Consider the following 16,488-nt stretch of genomic DNA (forward strand, 5'->3'; position numbering starts at 1 on the left):
AAAATAGAAAAAAGCAAAGAAAGCATAAGCAAACAAACAATAGCCTTGACGTTGTTTCCATACTTACATGGAGAGAAAAAAGGAAAACATAATTATACATTTGAATAATGTGTAGCTGTAACTGTCTCTTTTATTTCAGTGTTATTTATTCTAAACATAAAAACTCAGTATATCTGGCAACTGTGAAGTCCAGCCAGCTATACTGCACCATGACCAGCTGTCCTGAATAGAATCACTGACCTTTTCCTCCTTTTCTGCAGGACTGTCCTCCAGAAGCAGGTGATTTTCGTGCTCAGCAGTGCTCAGCTCATAACGATGTCAAGTATCAGGGACAGTTTTATGAGTGGCTTCCTGTCTCTAACGATCCTGACAACCCATGCTCGCTGAAGTGCCAGGCGAGAGGAGCAGCTTTGGTTGTAGAGCTGGCACCAAAGGTTCTGGATGGGACCCGATGCTACACTGAATCCCTGGATATGTGCATCAGCGGCTTGTGCCAAGTAAGAAGAGAAGCTCTACTCTGCCATTATTCTTAATTAATTCTTCCCTCAGTTCTATCTCATGTGCTCTCTTCTTCTCCATACCTGTACCATTGGGGATTCTTCTTTTTAGTCATCTATTTTAATCTTGTGCTCCTTTCTGTTATCTTGTTTGACATAAGTCTGCAAAACAGTGTACAAAATCAAAGATCAAAAGTTACTTTCTCACTTTATGAATGTTCTTTGGTTTTTTTGGAGGAATGTGTTCTTCATTTTTGAACAGTTTTATAGTTAGTTTCAGTGACAGATCTACTTTGAAAGTATTCTAAGAAATAATTTCAGCTTTTGATTTTTATATGCAAAAGCTTTCCAAGTTTCTAGGAAATTATGTTCTGTTTGAGGCTCCACTTAACACACTAACAACATAGTGTAGTTGAGTTCTAAACCGGAAAATCTGCCATTGTTTTTGTACATGACTGAGCAAACTACTACACATCTTTGGGCCTCAGTTTCTTTGTTTGTTACATTTTAACCCATCACTTCAAGAGTGCATAGAAGTCTAGAGATCATTCATCCAGTTTACTAATCCTAATTATATAATCCTGTCTCTGAATTGCTTTTATATTACCTTTTACTTATATGTTGCTTTTACTTACATATTGCCATTGTCTTGAATTTGTGTACATCATAGTTTAGTCTCTTGACCTGCATATAGGCAGCAGAGAAATGGAAAAGAGGACATTTGCACCATCTCTGTTAAATATTGAACACACCTTAATACTGGAAAAGACAAAGTCTAGGTTCACATTTCAGTGCCCATTTTACTTGAAATATATGTAGATTTGATATGTTGTTGGCTTTCTAGAGTACTTTCAGCTATGTTTTGTGTCTTTGGAAACTTACCTCCACTTCCTTTCTACTTGATTTTCTGATATGAACCAGAAGTAAACTTGTAGTAAATACAGTATTCACTTATTCCTTTAATCTCATTTAAGATCTTAAAAAGGGAATAATCTCTTTACTTGATCACACAAGTTTTTGAAAAATTCAGTTGCTTCAATGAAATGGATATACTTCAATGTTTTTGATTTTTGTTTTGTTTTATTAATCTTCTAAAATTTGATTAGAGAAAGTTATGTAGAGAAGTAATATACTTCTATACAAATTAGGAAATCAGGAGTAGCTCATTCAGGCTGTGTGTCAGGCTGATTGTTATTTTGGTTCAGATATCACAGAATCATACACAGAATGATAGAATCATAGAATCATAGATTTAATCATAGAATCACAGAACTGCTTGGGCTGAAAGGAACCTTAAAGATCACCTAGTTCCAACATCCTTGGCGTGGTCATGGGCACCTTCCACTAGATCAGGCTGCCCTAGGCCCTATATATCCTAGTATGCCTTGGATACTTCCAAGGATGGGACATCCATAAATTCTGTGGGCAACCTGGTTCCAGTGCCCTACCACCATCAAAGGCGAAGAATTTCTTCCTTGCATTTAATCTAAATCTATTCTCCTCTAGTTTAATGCTGTTACCCCTTGTCCTGTCACTATATGCCCTTGTAAAAAAGTCCCAAAGAATGGATGGCTGCTGTAAGGTCTCCCTGAAGCCATCTCTTCTCTGTGGTGAGCAACATCAACTCTTTCAGCCACTCTTCATAGAAATGCTCCCAGACATTTAATCATCTTTGTGGTCCTTCTCTGGACTTGCTACAACAGGTCAATGTTCTTCTTATGTTGGAGGTTCCAGAGCTGAACAGAATATTCCAGGTAGGATCTCACAAGAGTAGAGTAGAGGGAAGAATCATCTCCCAATGACCTGGCAGTGAGAACTCCTTTGTGGAGTGGCCCAGGATATGATCAGCTTTCTGGGCTGGACGTGCACATTGCCAGATCATACTGAGATTCTCATCAACCAACATTTCCAACTCCTTCTCTTCAAGGCTCTTCTCAATCTATCGTCTGCTCTGCCTGTTTTTTTTTTTTTGTTTGTTTGTTTGTTTTCTTGGGAATGCCCTGATCTGAGTGCAGGACATAATTGCATTTGGACTCGTTGAACTCCGTAAGGTTCACATGGGCCTACTTCTCAAGCCTGTCAAGATCCCTTCTTTCACTCCTATTGGCAAATATGTATTTGTTCACAAGATTTAGAAATTACAATATCCATCTCTCCTGTTTTATCATGTTTTTTCATGTTGTTTGGAGCTTTAAAATTACCAGTAGCTTAATGGCATATTTGTGGCCCTTTTCTTAACTACTGGTCATTTATCTGAAGTCTCTAAGTGCTACTCTCTTGCCAGTTGTATTCAGAAGATGATACTCAGAAAAAGAAAGCCACCTTTGAATGTCAAATTCAAAGAAGGCGTATAAACGAATCCTTGATTGACTTAAGATTATAGTTAGATATTCCTGAAAAGATGTTTACTTTATTTACAGAGCTAGTATATGGGAGAGGTTGTGTAGTTGCTGGTTTGGCGTTATGTATGGGACAGGACAGTTGACATAGCTCTGACAGCTCAGGAGTCATGCAAGTTGTCAGTGTCTTGTCTGATACATATTACCTAAACATTAATTTCTCTTCTCTAAAGAGACTGGATGTTTTGTTGTTTTTTTTTACATTTCACCTTTATTCTTTGTAGTTTAAAACAAAACAAACAAACAAAACAAAAACAAAAAAAAAAACTAAGAAAAAAATGGGAATACATTTTTAAGCATTGTTTTCCTCTTTCAGGTGTTTCATCTTGAAACCCATAGTGACAGAGTTTGAGCAACCATTTTTTGAGTGAGAAATTTTATTACTTATTCCTAACAATTTTAAATTGGTTTCTCCATTTGTTATTTTAGTAACTTTTTCTTCCTTCTTTTTTAAAGAAGTATAGAATACTTCAAGGCAGTTCCAGGTTTGAGGAAGTAGGCCAGAATTATCTCCTGCCTAAGAGGAAAAAAGCCAGCATTTTTAAACTCTGCAGAATTCATTGCTCTAATTTTAGTGATTATGCTCATCCACACCTGCTACCATTAGCAGTGGGGATCAGATTATTACTCTGACAAGATTCAATTTTTCTGCATTTTAATATGGCATATTATCAAACTGAAAATTCTTAGAGAGAGGAATTTCCAAAATGAGATTCTTACTTGTACTGCTGCTTTACTTTCAAGAGGACTAAAAGTACCCATCATTTGTGCTTTTGATGGCAGTGTCAACAAATGAATGGCCTTTATTCCATTAATTCTCTGCAAACAGTCATATATTGTATATTCGTTTATAGGCATTCAGTTTCCCCCCATAACAGCTTCCACTAATGATCTTTTTTGTCTGCCAAGACTATCACAGAAGTCAGGTTAAAACAAAGGAAAGCACTGGGGAAAAAAAAAGTCTAGTTATTTGCATGTTGCCGGGATTTCAGTCTTCTGTCGTTCAGCTATTTCTGGCGCCTGTTTAGAGCTGTCATTTTTTTTCTTTTCTAAGCTGTAAGAACTCCCAAAGAAACATGAAAAAGGTGTAATAGTGACTGCATTATTTAGGCAAAAAGGATGGCTATTTTCTCCCATACATCCAGAAGACATTGTAACAGGAACAGTTCTAAGTTTTCTTTCAGCTTAGCCCAGTCTTTTGGCCTGATAATGGCTTTGCAGTTTCTGTCTGCACAAAATTCCTGGATGTAAATGCTGAAAATGAATCTGTATTTTGTTTGGAGTGTACTGAAACCTAGATCCCTTCTGTTCAGAAAGTATTTCAGAAAATACTGAATTCTTGGTTTCTGATGGTCAGTTACTTTTGAGCTCAACAGCTGTTTGAGCTTTTTGTCTGATTTTGTCCTTTACTCTCCATCTCATATTAGGTGAATAGCAAATCTGAATTGTCTTTTATTCATAAGTACCATTATTCTGAAATTAGAAAAGTAGCATGATGTTATTCCAGCACACAAAAATGAGTGGGATATAGAACTCACATGTGTAATAGCCAAATGCTTATATTGCTGTCTTGCCAAGTAACAACATTTTTGTGGCAAAGAATGGCAAGGAGGTGGGTATGTTTGCTGCGTGAAAGAATCTGCATTTTACATTATTAGAAGTTCGCTCCCCAGCCTTGAGCTATCTGTTTTCCACTTTATGATCCAAGAGAAATTGGCACCACTGCAGAGACATCTTATTCTATTATTTCAGCAGAAACAATACCTGTTATTATTCCCAATGAGACAAACTGTCTAACTGTGGATAGTGTGTTTCATCAGCAGCACACACCTGCCTTTGCCAAGGCAGAGCATATGATAATTCGGGAGTTTACAAAAAAAAAAAAAAAGAAGAGGAATTTGAAAGAGCTATTTGGAGACCTGCTACAAATATCACAAAGCTGTCTATGTTCAGTATCTCCTTAGCATACGTAAAATCCTGAGGTGCATGGAGGATTAAAGCTATGTGAAGATGGCAGGATGTCCACTGGAAGGGCTGCTTTGAGTGTCTCCACCAAAACTAAAACATAGTTTTTACTGGAGACACTGACAAGTCTTCCTGTTGTCATAAAGATCTGGGACAGTGTGAGGCTGCAGGCCTCTTAGGTAGTCTCTGTTGTCATCCCACTGGCACTTTGTGAGTCTTATTGTGCAGCCTTCAATTCTCTTCCCCCACTGAGAAGCAGGCTGGAATGCCATGTAGACTAAACAGTTTCAGCAGTGGTTTGGGAGTCTCTAAAATATTAGATCACGAGGTGAAGTCTATCTCTTGATAGCACAGATGACATAACTGCCTGAAGCGCCAGAAAGCCCATGCTGGCTCTCTGTTAGTAGCAAAGATCCAGCTAGATCCTCATTTATCCAGCCCAACAGAGACAAGGCTCCTCAACAAACGAAGTCTGAATATGAAGCTTGTGCACCCAACAGAAAAGAGGTCTGAGCGTCAGTATCAAGCATGCCGTAAGATCATGCAAGAACTGACAAAGGATGACAGTCAAACACGATGGGTCACAAGAGCCACTTAAGTGCTTTTAGTCTGGGAAAAGATAGTGGGTCCAGAATGCAGACTTCACAGAATTTACTTTTCATTTTTCAAGAACTCGTTCTGATACTTAAAGATACTTAAGAACACTTAAGGAGAATTCCCTTAATGAGTTTAGATTTACAATGGCCTTCGCAATTGTCTTCTGCTGTAGTATTCTCACTCTCTTTTACAAAACCTGGCAAATATTTCCCTTGGAAATGCTAAATATACTATCCATTCAGAATATATATGTTAGTCTTTTATAGAAAATCAAGTATTTCAACCTGCTATAAGGCAGTACTACCTAAAAAAAAACAGAGCTTTTTGTTCTCCTCCATCCTAGTGACAGCGTGGGCACACAGAAACTCACTCTGGCAGAACATAGGCAAATGAACCCAATTCAACAAAAACACAGAGAAATCTCAGTGAAATGGATCAGGGAAGACAAAAAATCACAAAAGGCTCTTTTCTTATGTGACAGGTTTTCTCTTGTCATCTGTCTGTAAACTCTTTGATCTTAACTCTGTTTAAACATTGCTTTTTACAGAATGACAGCCTCTGGATTTCTATACCATCAGAGAATGAATAAGATATGGCTTTGTTTCCAGGTCTGTGAGCTCTCTTATGTTGGCCCAAACAGTAAATTGGTTGATTATATATGTCCAAATCTGCAAAATTCAATCTTTTTTATGCAGGAAGATTACTTATAATGAAATTTGCCTATAAGGATAGGACTTGCCTTGTTCACACATCCAAGATTTTAATGTATCTATAAATCCTCATTTAGAAATTCCAGCTTTTAAATGGATTTAATTACTTCTTTTTAAATCATGGGTGGTTTCAGAATGAGATTACATTTGTTCTTTTCCCTGAGGGAATCTTAGAAATAGGCATTTCTCTTGAGATCTTTCTGTTGTTAGGTGTCTGCTACCTGTGTGCTTTTAGGGCTATGGTTGAATCACTAAATTCAGTGGCTCATGCATTGTGTTAAACATGCTGGTGGGGTGATGTTCCATTAAGGTCATCATCTAGGTTTAAAAATAGTAATAGCAGAGAACTGTGACAGGCCTGAAACGCTAGGCTGATGGGGTAGATACCAGACAGGATTGCAAATCAGTTCCATCAAAATACTGAGTTGGTCAGCCACATGCTTATTGTGCAGGATGGTGGATCTCAGTCAGAAAAGTAAGGTATTATTTTTAAAAAACTTGGCTACCGATCAGTAATCAGAGTTTGTTTATGCTGCCTGAACAGTTGTAAGTTGTACTTGGCTCATGTGCCAAACATTGATTGCACATGTCACTGGGCCTACTTCTACCAAGCACGGTTATGAATTGCCTTGCCATTGTGAAACTCATCCTGTAGTCTTCAGTTATAGTTGCTATGGTGGCAACTAAATTGTGCATGACATAGGAGGATACAGCCTGGGCCTTGATACTGCACGACAGCATGCCTGTCACTTAGTGGTGTCAAGTACAGAGGCAAGCTGTACTAGGTAAATAGTGAGGGTGGGGAGGGTGGCACAACGTATAGGTGGACCAAAAGGCAGATAAATCTGCAACAAGGGCTGAGAGCCCCTATATCACAGACACCAGTCTGGTTCCAGCTTGCCATACAGCCTGGAGCTTGTTCTCTCCGCAATAATTTAAGAGTACAAGCTCTTCACTCGGATTGTAAAGTGGTGTTTTGGACCCAGTTGAAACAGTGGCTCAAATCCAAAACTTTCTTCAGCTGAGCAGTGACAATCTACACAATTCTTAGATTGAGCCCCACATTAGTATGGATGTGAAGGGCAACTTTGTTTTTCTCAGATTCTCAGAACTACTTGTGTTTGAACTGCAGACATGCCCTTTGAAAAACAGAGAGATTTATTTATAATTGGCTAGATTTGCAAGCTTGCTTTATTACATTATTTCCTGCCCAAGGTTTCTTAATACTGAATAGAAATGATTATGAAAACTTCTTACTTCAGGGCATTTCCAGGCTAGCAGGGCTGAAGCAGAACCTGTCACTGCTGGTCCAGTTTTATTTCTGGAAAAATCTGCTGAACTGAGGCAAAGTTCAAGTCCAGAAGGGGAACACATACATGTATAACATTCATGCATGCACTTCGTGAATTTGTTCCAATCTCTCTGTCGTTAGACTTTCAGCTGAAAGCCTTTAAACTGTACATAAGTAGTTCTGTTAGCTTGATAAGTTTTTTTCTGCAACTTTTTTTTTTCTGTAAAACAAGTCTTGTAAAAAATAATTTATTTATGTACCTAGGAGTCAGGAATATCCCTGCTTTTCTATTTTGCCAATTTACTGGCTGTCAGTGGAGTAAAACTGGGAATGGGGGAGAATCAAACTCAGCATGTAGTATGGGACTTCAGCCTAAAATGTAATATGGAATCTTTACCTCTGAGCTGAGCTGTGATATCTTATGCCAGAAAACAATACAGGCTCAGCCAACTGAGGATTAGCTGTTATTATTCTGGCTTTTTGTTGCTAACTTTTTTATGTAAACCCATAAGGAGAATAGAAGTCAACTCATTTGAGAATAAACGCTGTCATAGGATGAGATGATCAAGAACTGGTCAGGGAGCTGCTGCTATCCTGTGATTTCCTCACCCTGGTACTGCATGGTTGACATCTTCCACACACCATGAAAAGTCTGAGACCTCCAGAGCTCTGCTTCATCAGCTTCACTGCTGTTTGGGCATTTAACCACATCTTAATGGGAGCACCTTTAGAAATACATAAAAGCTTCATCCAAAGTCTTTTGGACTTATAGGTGTATTTACTTGATTTTAACAGGGTTTGGATTAGGCTGTCAGGGAACTGAACGGAGCTGCTTCTGACATTTTGTGCTGTAACAATCTGCTATTCAAGCCTCTGACCACACTTTGACTATGTGAAACTTGAAAGATTTCAGTGTGGAAAGTCTGTGCTTCATTACCCTGCTTAAAGTGGAAGAAGAGTAAAGTGTAATAAAAATGAGTATGAAAACTGCTTACTTCAGAACATTTCTAGACACAACGGGTTGTAGTAATCCGTTTTTGTTCCTGGTGGGGGCTTTCTTCCCAGCACTTTATGGATCGAAAAATGTTTCATTTCCCTAAAACCCCCAGGATATATTAAGATTAGAATGCACTGGAAAAGGAAGTTTCCATCCCACAGAAACTTCAGAATTTCAACATTGGTTCCAGTTTCAAACTCAGATGAGAATTTGACATTTCAAAGCTTTTCAGGGAGTGAAATATTCCTCAGACCTTTGATTCAGAAATGTCAGAATTTATTTCAATCTGTGTCCACCAAGCCATTGATCTGAGCTGTGGACTGAAGGCACAATATCCCTGTTCGCTTCTTTGCCTACAAGCCAGCAGTATCTTCCTGGAGCTTCTTTTCATGATGAGGCTTCAGCAACTCCTACTCAAATCCATTAATAGGTCAGTGGTCTGCAAGAAAAGTAGGCTTTTCTAGCTCTTCTGCTAAAGTTAACTCACTTTTTCTGACAGGTGGATCTCACACAGTGGGCAGTATCTTGAGTATCATCCATTCCAATCACCATTCCAAGCCCTATTTTCTATGTTTTGTTCATACTGTGAGAAGATGTTGCAAGAAACAACTCTGCCTTCTTTGCTGATTCACTGTTCATAGAGACATGTTATGTTATTATATATTGGAGTTGGAGATTCATGATTCTTGAGGTCCCTTCCAACCCTGTGATTCTGTGATTCTGTGATTCTCCTCATAAACAGTACTTTAGTTTTTCTCTGTCTGACTTTATTTTCAAAAAAGTGCAGCCTATATACTTTCTTGTAAGAGCTACTAAGAAGCAATGTAAGAGATTTGAAGTAATGTTTTTGATTATGAAGCATCTAGGAATCCACTGCAAATACTACTAAGCTTTTTGCTGATTGTAATCCTCTCCAAATGACTGAAAAAGGATTTGCCTCAGTAGTCAAGGAAAAAAAAGACCATAAGTGGGGAAGTTTTTAAGTTTTTTGTTGTTTTTTTTTAATTTATTTATTTCTGGCATTAGTTCAACTAATCACTCATAAAGATTTTTTACGAAAATACAATACGTATTCCCAGAGCTCTGGATATCTGTTAGGATAGATAATCTAATGGTGCTAACTAAAAATCTGCCCATAAGCCCAAGGGCAAAGGTAAATTTATTTCATTTTGTGAAAGTTTCTGAAAATATGCAGTTATTTGAGAGATTTTACAAAGCACAGGAAGACGTTCATGTTCTGTACATACTATTTAAGTTTTGATGTTCACAAGAAACCTCCATTTTGTTTAATACTTCCATTTGAAATACAACATTTTCCACAAAGTAAGGATTTTTATGTCATGAAGAGTGGTTATCTGTTTCAAAAAGAACAGTGAACCTCAGTATAACTTTGTTTAACATCTGAGATTTTCCTAGTGGTTAAATCTACTAGTTGTGACTAGCCTAAAATAGCTCGATTTATGAATAAACTTTAATCTGAGCACAGACCATGGTAACGTGTGTTGATGATTCAGAAAGCTAAAAAACCTTTAATGTCATAAAGGTTCAAACCTGAGTTTCATGTCCAGCTCTTTTACACGCAGCCAATTCACATTCTTTTCAAAATGGGTAAAAGCATGTAGATTTGGACACCATTCTGGACTGAATCACTGAATGAATATAAACTATGCTATGGTTAGGTATGGAAAGGAATTTTGGCTTTTCCACTGATACCTGTTGTCTTCAGGAGAACTCACTCAAAGTGCTAGTGAACTCTAGTAATGCACTTGAAGGAAAGTCATCTGAGTTGCTGGCATAGCATCAGACTGTTTACAGGCCACACAAATAATATTTTCTTTACAGAAACATTCATGAAAATAAAGCAAATCACTCTCTCTATGAAAAAGGTGGTTCACTTCTTGTATGATATTCAGAAAAGTAAATCTTACATGATATTCCTGGATTACATATATATCTGTGACTGGAAGATTTGAATGGAGTAGTCACAGTCAAGATAATCTTAAATTTGCTTCAGCTACCTAAGCATAATGTGCCACGGTGTTTTTGATATGGTAAAGTATCTCCTGCAGTCTTGGTGTGACCAGTTTTTTAGAGAAATGTATCATTTTTGCATGACTATTATTCCCTTAGCCTTGATTAGTTCCTCTAGAGATCTTATAATGTAAGGTAGAAGAATGGGACTGTTGACCCAGTCCCGAATGAGTAGAATTGGGAAAAGTCAAACCTATAGTGTTGGAAATTCTATTAAATATGATATCAATGTGATAGATAACCGAAAATGTTATTGTATCAATGGTAAATAATAATGATGTTAGAAATGGGAATATAATTTGCTAAAAGGAAATACCAAGTATTAATTTAAACCTACATTTTACAGGACAATGCAGAGGGATTGTCAAAACCACAAGTATACACTGAGCTGCAGCAGTGATCTCCAATTGTGCCCTCACAGAATTGCACAAATAAGACAAGTTAGTCTGAATGTTTAAGTATGCAAGTTACACATGCAGCTTTTAAGAGCCTGAAGGATAAGTACCCTATATGCTCATAAGTGTTTCTAAGACTCAGCTCTCTGATTTTAACTGAAGCTCACAGATGCAGGAAATTTTGAAGTTGAAATATTCACTTTATTTTAAATTCCCTGTCTACATATATTCTCTCTCGTTAAGAGTCTTAGCACAAACTTGTTAGAAGCAGAATTTATATACAGTTATTTTTTCATTGCTTACTTTGCATGCTAGAATGCTAGCAGGCTTTTCATTTTCTAATATGTATAAAAATAAACTGTATGAACTTGCTTAATTTCTTGCATTTCATCTATTTATGTGTAGAATTTATATCTTGCATCCAGAATTCAAACAAGAAACATATATTAGCAATATGCAAAATAAGTTTATGTCCTATTTATTTAGTTTCAAATGTATTCAATCATAAATTTATATTTCATTCACTTAAGATCTATATAAATTTGTGAAATTAGAGGCCTAGATTATCTAATCAAGTTTTAAAATTTTGAACAAAACAATTTACACATAAGTGTAAAACCAGTTTCAGTGTCTGATTCTGAGTTCTTTTGTTTTAAACATTCCTTCTTCTTTTATCAGTTCTTAAACAAAGTTTGAATGCAGGCTTGGTCTGTGTGGAATGGGATTATTATCAAACATAATTAAAACCACATGGTTTTTCCAACAGTCTAGCAGGTAAAATTTCTCTGAGATCTCAGACATGTTACTGTCATTAATCTTTGTTGCTCTGTGTTGCTCATTTGTTTTATACATCTGCTCTCTGAGTCTTCTTATGCAGTTCGCAGATATTTCTCTTCGAAACTGGAAACGTAGTTTCAGATGGACCCTGACCACTAACTGTTGACAATGCAAGGAAAAAAAAACAAAAAAAAAAACAACCAACAATACTGCTTTCTTTCTCTGTACCACAAAAGCTATTGAGTACTAACCTACTCACTATCTTAAGTCTGAAACTTCCAGCCAGATTTGCTCAGCTTCTTTCATTGCTAATGTACCCTATGGCTCTCGAGGGATTCTGAGAGAGAAACGTGGTGGTAATTAGTAGCAGAGAATGGATCAAGCAGTCAGTAAGTAGATGCTTATTTTGAACTGCACATCTTTCTATCTTGCCAGGTTGTTGGCTGTGACCGTCAGCTGGGAAGCACTGTCAAGGAAGATAACTGTGGGGTCTGCAATGGTGATGGATCCACCTGCCGGCTGGTTCGAGGCCAGTATAAGTCCCAGCTCTCAGCAAATAAAAGTAAGCTGTTCCTTCTGGTAGAGTGCCATCTTCACTTCTTACTAAAATATATATTTCTAGCATGTATCTTTCACCCCACTCTTCAACAGGCAGTTGAATGATCATGATCAGGCTAGATGTACTCATCATTTCTTCCCTGTTCAGGGAAGAATTCATACTTGCTCACACTATAACTCTGACTGAGGGAATGGATAGATTGTTGTGGAGAGCCATCACCAATGTATTCCCTGTTTTATTTCACTACCTTGGAATAAGCCAGAGAAAGGGAAGAGCTTGCTCAGGACTCTGCTGAGGCTGTATTAGCTGGCTGTGTAGAGCCCAGTCCATGCTGTACTGAAAAGTATTTTATCCTGCCCCCAGAGCAAAAAGGAGTACTGAACAGGGGTGGTGGTAACATACACACCCACATAGACACACACACACACATACACACACAAAGAAAAGAATAGAAAAGGAAAAGGAAAAGGAAAAGGAAGGGAAAGGAGGGAGGAGAGGAAGGAGGAGGAGAGAGGAGAGAGAGAGAGAGAGAGAGAGAGAGAGAGAGAGAGAGAGAGAGAGAGAGAGAGAGAGAGAGATATATATATATATATATATATATATATATATATGGAAGGGAAGAGAGAGGGAAGGGAAGGGAAGGGAAGGGAAGGGAAGAAATGACATGCACCTTTACAAAAAGTATAATGCCACATGGTGTGTGTGCAATCTGATTATCTACTTCATTTCTGCACGATGATTTTTGAAAGCAAACATATCTGAACAATCTCTCCTCTCCTCTCCAAAAGAGACATAAAAAGAATATATGATGTACAAGCTTGCATGACCTTTAAAATTCCTGATTTTACTGTAACATTAAATTGAGTTCTTAACTCTTGAGCACAGAGCTTATGACTGAGAGACCATCAAATAATAATAAAGTCCTGTTTTTAACAAAGGTTTGTAAGAAGGCAATTAACACATTTTCTGAAAAAGCAGAATTATTGTTTTTCGAAACTCATTCTAATAAACATGATATATACAGCAAGGTGATGATATATTCATGTTTGTTGCTTTTTTTTTTTTAAAGCCATTTATCCTACTTGGCACCATCTTGAATATTAGTGCAAAAGTGGCAGCAATAAAATAAACAGTAGAGTATCAGTGTTCAATAAATTCTGCCAGACTTGAATGCTTGTTTTCTCAAAAAGAAAATTTGAAATCTGTATTAAAATGCAAGATGTATGTTTTTGTTCATTACTGTGATAACAGCACAAACTGTGCTGAAGAGAGTTTAACCACACTGTTTCAGAAGTCTTAGGAGGCACTGGATAACTTGAGCAAAGATAACAGATCAGATTTTGAAAATGGAGATTGATTAAATATTAAAATACACTTCCCTGCTTCACCACACACACCAATTCAAAAGACTTGGAAGCATCTTAATGGGAGCCAGGTGAAATAGACAGCTACTTGTTACTTTTGAAATCCAGAAGTGGCTATAAAGGAGTTCAGAAATGCCTAGAACAAGCACAGAGATTACTTACATGTCCTGTGACACTCAGCAGTTTATCAGACTGTCTCTATGACCATCTTTATTTTGATATTAAAAGGCCACAGAAGCATCGGATATTTCACTATTTTCATAGCACTCTCCAAGATAAGAGTGTCAGAAATTCCTGGCACATGACTGAATTTAAAATTTAAGAGAGTTCTAGTTCATGCATTTGAAATACTATAAGTTTTGTTGAATGAATATGTTGTTTTAGAGAAGTCCCGCTTTATTTTGTCCTTTTCCTGTTCCTTCCCTTTGCTCCTCAACTTAAAATTACATTAGTTACTATTTTGCTGGTGAGTGAGAATCTGATTTAACTAAGTTGAAATACTTTTCTGGATTTGGAATAGTTCTCAGTTTCCTCTGGTATGTTTTTAGAAAGTTATGGTCACGGCCCATATCTTTGGTAAATAATGCAGTTTTATGGGTTGAGTTAGCCTTACCTGACAAAGTTACATGTTCCTTTGAAAGCAGAGATACAGGTCTTGCTAGGGGAGGATTATGTGATACAAATGTGAGTACAGTTCTTATGAACAGACAGTGAAAGAGGCATTGTTCTTCTCACGTGTACCACCTCCCCAAAAAATCTGTTAGTTGTGCATGTTTTTTCTCCCAGTCTGTAGTAATAGAAGGATGCAGAAAGGACAGGGAAAGGTGAAGAGACAGTCTAAATCAGCAGATTAGACCAGGTCAGTGTCCTCTGGGCATCCAGTCCAGTAGCCTAGCTTAGAATTTGGAGTCTTTTCAAATATCATGTCACACCTTCTCCTGTCTCCCTTCAGAATATTACTAAGGTTGCTAAATTTTAAGAAAAGGTGACCAAGTCAGGTTTCATAACAGCACGCATTGAGCAGCTAGTTCACTCTCAGTTTACAAAGCTACAAAGATCCCAAAGACTCACAGGTACAAGATCTTGCTCTAAGACATGACAGTCTAATTGGCCTCTGTTTTTCAGGGGCTTTCTGTTAGTGAGGTGGAAAGAGAAACAGAATTATAATAATTCTAGTCATTATCATAAAAGATGTGAAAGAGAAGGCATGTGTGAGTAGTGGGAGATTGCCACAGAACATGGGCAATGGGTCATGGAGAAGCTGTAGATTCCAGCTGGGAAAACTGAAGGGAAGGACAGTTTTGTTGAATATCAAAATAGACTTATGCTTCCCTGCTTCACTACAACAATCTGTTTGAGGACTTGGAAGGATCTTAAGTGCAGTCACGGTGAAATAGATAGCTATTGGTTACTTTTGAAATAGTTGTAAACGATTTGAGAATAAAGAAAATCAGTGCACTTGAGTTCCTCAAAGTAGAAGATCTTTAATTATATTTTACAACAGGATTCTGTTTCAGAAATTTGTAGAGGTTTTTTTTTTTAAACTTTATTCCAAACACTGTTTTTCTGATTTTTTATTTTATTTTATTTTATTTTATTTAGGCATCTATTTCACTATTTATTTGAAAACTGAAGAGAATTTCTGTTTATTTACTTCATGAATTTTTACCTTCCCCACAGTGGTCGATACAGTGGTTGCTATTCCCTATGGAAGCAGACATATTCGCCTCGTGCTGAAAGGTCCCGATCATTTATGTAAGTAGAAAAAGTGTACGTTTGTTTAAGAAAGCCTTGCAAACCCGCAGTGCTCTGTTTATAGTGTGGTATCTGGTTTCCCTCTCTGAAATCAATGATTTCGACACAGGGGTGAGTCCTGCCCTCAGAAGCTCTCCCTGGACCCAGTTACATCAGTGATACACACTAATTTCAGAGCAAAGCCTGGCCAACATTTCAGAATTCTTTTCTCCTTGATAATTTTTCTCTCATTTCTGTTTGCTTATCCTTTGGCTGGCTCCCTTTGTGCCAAGTTCCTTTGTTTAAAATTAATGAAATATATCCCACAGAGTGAAGAAATATTGAGGACAGTAAAGTATAAGCTTCCCTACAGTCGAGCTTAGCCATCAGCTGCTCATGACTTTAACACATGTTTCTGTTATGATAATCTCTTTCACTCCAGTAGATACACAGATACACAGAAAATTACAGTGAGAAGATCAACAGCAGCGTGCAGATGTCAGACCATGCACTTTAGGAGTGATGTTGCTCCAGAGAGTGAAGCCCCTTGACTGCTGCTAGCCCATCACTTGGTAGCTATAACACATTTTCCCTACTCTGCCTGACATGGAGCTGTGCATCACAGAAGCCCCTCTGGGAGAAGAGTCTAAGTATTTGAGAGTATGCATGAAGAGCTGAAGGCAAATCCATTTCTTTCCTGGATAGAATCTCCCTGCAAAAGAAACTCTTACTTTCCAATGCAGTAGCTATTTACAAACTGCTCTTTTTTTTTCATTGGCAGCAAACACAATAGTGTTAGTAAAAGGGATTTGCTGTAAGGAAAAAAAAAAAAAGCCACATACCAATGCCCTCGGGCAGCACTGTGTAATATCTCAGAAGCACAAATTATTGTCAGGCCAATAGGACTACCTTTCTCCTTTTCCAAAACTCAATAATGCCTTTACTGCTTATCAGTGTAAATACAATCATGAGAGTCCGCAAAATCACAAAATCATTCCTAGACTTCCTAGACTTCTTTTGCCCAAAGTACTTACAGAGAGTGGAAAGATAAGGGGTGGTTTATCTGTACTGCTCAGTGTACAATGCTTGTGTTGAGAAAGCAATAAGCACGCCATAATCCTTTAATGATTGCTTAGATTTAAAGCGATAAATAATGATCAGCAAATTACAGT

General features: G+C 37.5%; 1 protein-coding gene across 1 annotated transcript in view; it reads left to right on the forward strand.

Annotated features, from left to right (window-relative positions):
- ADAMTSL1 (ADAMTS like 1) overlaps positions 1-16,488 on the forward strand; it is a 159,578-nt gene that overhangs the window by 2,124 nt on the left and 140,966 nt on the right. The window contains exons 2-4 of the mRNA XM_031557287.1: positions 261-497; positions 12,095-12,221; positions 15,263-15,337. Coding sequence (XP_031413147.1) covers positions 261-497; positions 12,095-12,221; positions 15,263-15,337 — 439 coding nt within the window. The remainder of the gene's footprint in view (positions 1-260; positions 498-12,094; positions 12,222-15,262; positions 15,338-16,488) is intronic.

The sequence above is a fragment of the Meleagris gallopavo genome, chromosome Z (genome assembly GCF_000146605.3).
Source record: "Meleagris gallopavo isolate NT-WF06-2002-E0010 breed Aviagen turkey brand Nicholas breeding stock chromosome Z, Turkey_5.1, whole genome shotgun sequence".
Lineage (NCBI taxonomy): Eukaryota > Metazoa > Chordata > Aves > Galliformes > Phasianidae > Meleagris > Meleagris gallopavo.